This window comes from Penaeus vannamei, chromosome 1, assembly GCF_042767895.1.
Source record: "Penaeus vannamei isolate JL-2024 chromosome 1, ASM4276789v1, whole genome shotgun sequence".
Taxonomy (NCBI): domain Eukaryota; kingdom Metazoa; phylum Arthropoda; class Malacostraca; order Decapoda; family Penaeidae; genus Penaeus; species Penaeus vannamei.
In genome coordinates, this window is record NC_091549.1 from 52,179,733 (window position 1) to 52,184,732 (window position 5,000).

Genomic DNA, 5,000 nt, shown 5'->3' on the forward strand with positions numbered 1-5,000 from the left:
TATATATATGTATATATATATATATATTTATATGTATATATGTATATATATTATGTATGTATGTATATATATATATATATATATATATATTATATATATATTATATATATATATATATATATATATAATATATATATATATATATGTATATATATATATGTATATATATATATATATGTATATATATATATATATATATATATATATATATATATATATATATATATACATATTTCCCAATGATAATGATAGAAATATATATATTTCTATAATAATAATGTTGATAATAATGATAATTCGTTTTTCTGTATTTCTTCTGCTATGAGAAATGGTGATAGCGTTATTAATAATAATGCTGCTATTTTGATATTAAAAGTAGCAGCAGCAATTATGAAAATAAAATCCTGATACTGATGGTAATTTGATCAACGATATTAACGATGATGATATTAGTAGAAATTATAATAATGATGATAGTTATAATGATAACGATGACAATAACGATGATGATGATGATATCAGTAATAATAATGATAATGATAATAATGATGATATCAGGAATAATAATAATGATAATGATAATATGATTGCAAGACGAGAACACTAGCATTGCACCATTCAGTAAACTGCTTCTAATGATGATAATGATGATGATGATAAGGACATCAATAATAATAAATTACATCAAACAACCCTGTAAAGTCATCAGATTGATTAGAGGAAACTATGCTATCACCACCAAAATTCAATGGCATCTAGGTCATGCTAAAATAATCTATTCATAACTTTTTGAGTTACCCTGCTAACTAACCAACAAACGAACTAACTAACTAACGAACGCTACCGAAAACAACATCCTTGGCGGAGGTAATAATACAACAATAATGATGATGATGATGATGATGATGATGATGATGGTGATGATGATGATGGTGACGATGATGATGATGATGATGATAATGATGATAATGATGATAATAATAATAATAACAACGACAACAATGATAATAACAAAAATAAGAATAAGAATAAGAATTATATTAACTATAATGATTACAAAAAAAGTAAGAACAGTAATATAATGATTATAACAGTAAAGATAACTACAGTAACGATATTCGTCACAATAATGATACCATACTCATGACAATAACTATGGTAATAAAGGATAATAAGAATAAAGACAGGAATAGGAACACCAAGACTGCATATGGAAAAACAAAAATCACTGACTCTCCCCTCTGAGATAAGCGAAAAGTTACACGGTGGAAAATGTTTCCAGTTCAAAAACTTAGTTCATATCGTATTATCTCCTTCTTATCAGCTTTTCACGTGAGATAATAAAATTCAGTTTTATGCTCTTCCAAGTCTGATAATTGAAGATTAGATTCCTCTCGCTGTTTTGTGTGTTTTTTACTTTTATATAAGAAGAAAAAATATATAAGAATTGTGGGTTAAGTAACAGGTGAAGCTTACAAAAAAAGCGTTATTGTTTTTGTATGTATCTGTGTGTGTCTATATGGCTTTGTGTGTGAGATGTGATTTTATCTTTATGAATCAATCTGTTTGTGTACGTGTAGTTATGCGTGTACGTATTATCTCTATGTACGTACGTGTAACCAAAACCTCTCTCGATAAATTAATAATCCAGACTCTCCACCTCCTTCACCGTCTCCCTCAGGTATCGTGTACAGGTCGTGGAGCACCGACGAGGACCTAGGTCTCACGTGCCCCCTGGGCCCCGGAAACTCCGCCAGGTGCCCCTGTGCGGCCGTGGCTTACCAGCTGTTCGCTCCACCTGGCGACCACCACTTCCAGCTGGACGCCGTCACGGGCTTCCTCACCAGGAACACCAGCATGTCTCTGGAGGATGGCAAGACGTACACATACAAGATCATGGTGCAGAGTGAGGATGAGTCCCATTGTGTTGGTGGCACTTCACCCTCGACCCGGTTAAGCTCTCGCAGGATCGATTCCGGGTCCTCACTGTTGGAGAGCTTCGTGGAAAGGCGATAAAAAAACTTAGAGGATTATGGGAAGATTTTTTTTCTCTCTCCCTTATTTGAAATTGTTGTTGGAGAGCTTATTGTTATTGTTATTGTTAAAATTGTTATTGCTCGTTGTTGGAGAGCTTCGTGGAAAGGCGATAAAAAAAAACTTAGAGGCTTATGGGAAGATAATTTTTTCTCTCTCGCTTATTTGAAATTGTTGTTGGAGAGCTTATTGTTATTGTTATTGTTATTGTTAAAATTGTTATTGCTCGTTGTTGGAGAGCTTCGTGGAAAGGCGATAGAAACTTAGAGGAAGGGCTTATGGGAAGATTTTTTTTTTCTCTCGCTTATTTGAAATTGTTGTTGGAGAGCTTGTTATTGTTATTGTTATTGTTAAAATTGTTATTGCTCGTTGTTGGAGAGCTTCGTGGAAAGGCGATAAAAAAAAACCTTAGAGGAAGGGCTTATGGGAAGATTTTTTTTCTCTCTCGCTTATTTGAAATTGTTGTTGGAGAGCTTGTTATTGTTATTGTTATTGTTATTGTTAAAATTGTTATTGCTCGTTGTTGGAGAGCTTCGTGGAAAGGCGATGAAAAAAAACAGAGGAAGGGCTTATGGGAAGATATTTTTTCTCTCTCGCTCATTTGAAATTGTTGTTGGAGAGATTGTTATTGTTATTGTTAAAATTGTTATTGCTCGTTGTTGGAGAGCTTCGTGGAAAGGCGATAAAAAAAAAACTTAGAGGAAGGGCTTATGGGAAGATTTTTTTTTCTCTCTCGCTTATTTGAAATTGTTGTTGGAGAGCTTATTGTTATTGTTATTGTTAAAATTGTTATTGCTCGTTGTTGGAGAGCTTCGTGGAAATACGATAAAAAAAATTAGAGGAAAGGCTTATGGGAAGATTTTTTTCTCTCTCTCGCTTATTTGAAATTGTTGTTGGAGAGCTTGTTATTGTTATTGTTATTGTTAAGATTGTTATTGATCGCTGTTGGAGAGCTTCGTGGAAAGGCGATAAAAAAAAAAACTTAAAGGAAGGGCTTATGGGATTTTTTCTCTCTCTCGCTTATTTGAAATTGTTGTTGGAGAGCTTGTTGTTATTGTTATTGTTAAAATTGTTATTGCTCGTTGTTGGAGAGCTTCGTGGAAAGGCGATAAAAAAAAAACTTAGAGGAAGGGCTTATGGGAAGATTTTTTTTTCTCTCTCGCTTATTTGAAATTGTTGTTGGAGAGCTTATTGTTATTGTTATTGTTAAAATTGTTATTGCTCGTTGTTGGAGAGCTTTGAAAGGCGATAAAAAAAAAACTTAGAGGAAGGGCTTATGGGAAGATTTTTTTTTCTCTCTCGCTTATTTGAAATTGTTGTTGGAGAGCTTATTGTTATTGTTATTGTTAAAATTGTTATTGCTCGTTGTTGGAGAGCTTCGTGGAAAGGCGATAAAAAAAACTTAGAGGCTTATGGGAAGATTTTTTTTCTCTCTCGCTTATTTGAAATTGTTGTTGGAGAGCTTGTTATTGTTATTGTTATTGTTAAAATTGCTATTGCTCGTTGTTGGAGAGCTTCGTGGAAAGGCGATAAAAAAAAATTAGAGCAAGGGCTTAGGGGAAGATTTATTTTTTTTCTCAATCGCAATTTTTGAAAAGATGATACTTTGCTAGATTTATTTCGAATGGAAATAGGAAGAGGGAATCTAAGCGCTTGTAGTATTTTAGATGCCAATTAACGTATCGATGAGCCTATAGAACGCTGCAGATATTCCTTAGAAAAATACTAATGCTTAGCAACAGAATAAAATGACCTTTGAGCCTTACACAGACTCTTGCTTTCTCTCTCTCTCTCTCTCTCTCTCTCTCTCTCTCTATCTATCTATCTATCTATCTATCTATCTATCTCTCTCTCTCTCTCTATCTATCTATCTATCTATCTATCTATCTATCTCTCTCTCTCTCTCTCTCTCTCTCTCTCGCTCTCCCTCTCCCTCTGTCTCTGTCTCTCACACACTCTCTCTTAACACCCTCCCTTCCCTCTCTCTTTCTCTCTCTCTCTCTCTCTCTCTCTCTCTCTCTCTCTCTCTCTCTCTCTCTCTCTCTCTCTCTTTTCGCTCTTCCTCTTCCCCCTCTCTCTCTGTCTCTCACACACTCTCTAATCATCCCTTTCCCCTCTCTCTCTCTCTCTCTCTCTCTCTCTCTCGCTCTTCCCTCTCCTTCTCTCTCTATTCCTCACACACTCTTCTTAACCCTCCCTTCCCTCTCTCTCTCTCTCTCTCTCTCTCTCTCTCTCTCTCTCTCTCTCTCTCTCTCTCTCTCTCTCTCTCTCTCTCTCTCTCTCTCTCTCTCTCTCTCTCGCTCGTTATTCCTCCCCCTCTCCTCTCTTCTTACACACTTTCTAACCCTTCCCTTCTCTCTCTCTCTCTCTCTCTCTCTCTCTCTCTCTCTCTCTCTCTCTCTCTCTCTCTCTCTCTCTCTCTCTCTCTCATATCCTCTGTCTCTCACTCTCTCTCTCTCTCTGTCTGTCTGTCTGTCTGTCTGTCTGTCTTGGTTCCTCTCTCTCTCTCTCTCTCTCTCTCTCTCTCTCTGTCTCTCTCTATATATATATATATATATATATATATATATATATATATATATATATATATATATATATATATGTATGTATAAATAAATATATACATATACATGTATATATGTATATATATATATATATGTTATGTATGTATGTATGTATGTATATATATATATATATATATATATATATATATATATATATATATATATATATATATATATATATATATTTATATCCATCAATCTCTCTCTCTCTCTCTCTCAGGTATCCCCGTGGCAGGCCAGTCCAAGGACCTCCTCTTCGACCTCATGGACCTGAAGATCTACGTGAGTCCTAATTTCATCATGAAGATTCCGTGGAGCTAACTTGTTCGGGTAAGATGCTGGGGGCGAGGAAGGGGGCGTGGCGGAGAGGGAGGAGTGAGAGAAGGGAGGTTTGGGAAGAGG

The 5,000-nt window shown here is 34.9% G+C and overlaps 1 protein-coding gene across 1 annotated transcript in view; it reads left to right on the plus strand.

The window, feature by feature from the left end:
- LOC113830100 (uncharacterized) overlaps positions 1 to 5,000 on the plus strand; it is an 81,270-nt gene that overhangs the window by 74,587 nt on the left and 1,683 nt on the right. The window contains exons 5-6 of the mRNA XM_070124862.1: positions 1,682 to 1,906; positions 4,819 to 4,928. Of these exons, the coding sequence (XP_069980963.1) occupies positions 1,682 to 1,906; positions 4,819 to 4,919 (326 nt within the window). The 3' untranslated portion in view covers positions 4,920 to 4,928. The remainder of the gene's footprint in view (positions 1 to 1,681; positions 1,907 to 4,818; positions 4,929 to 5,000) is intronic.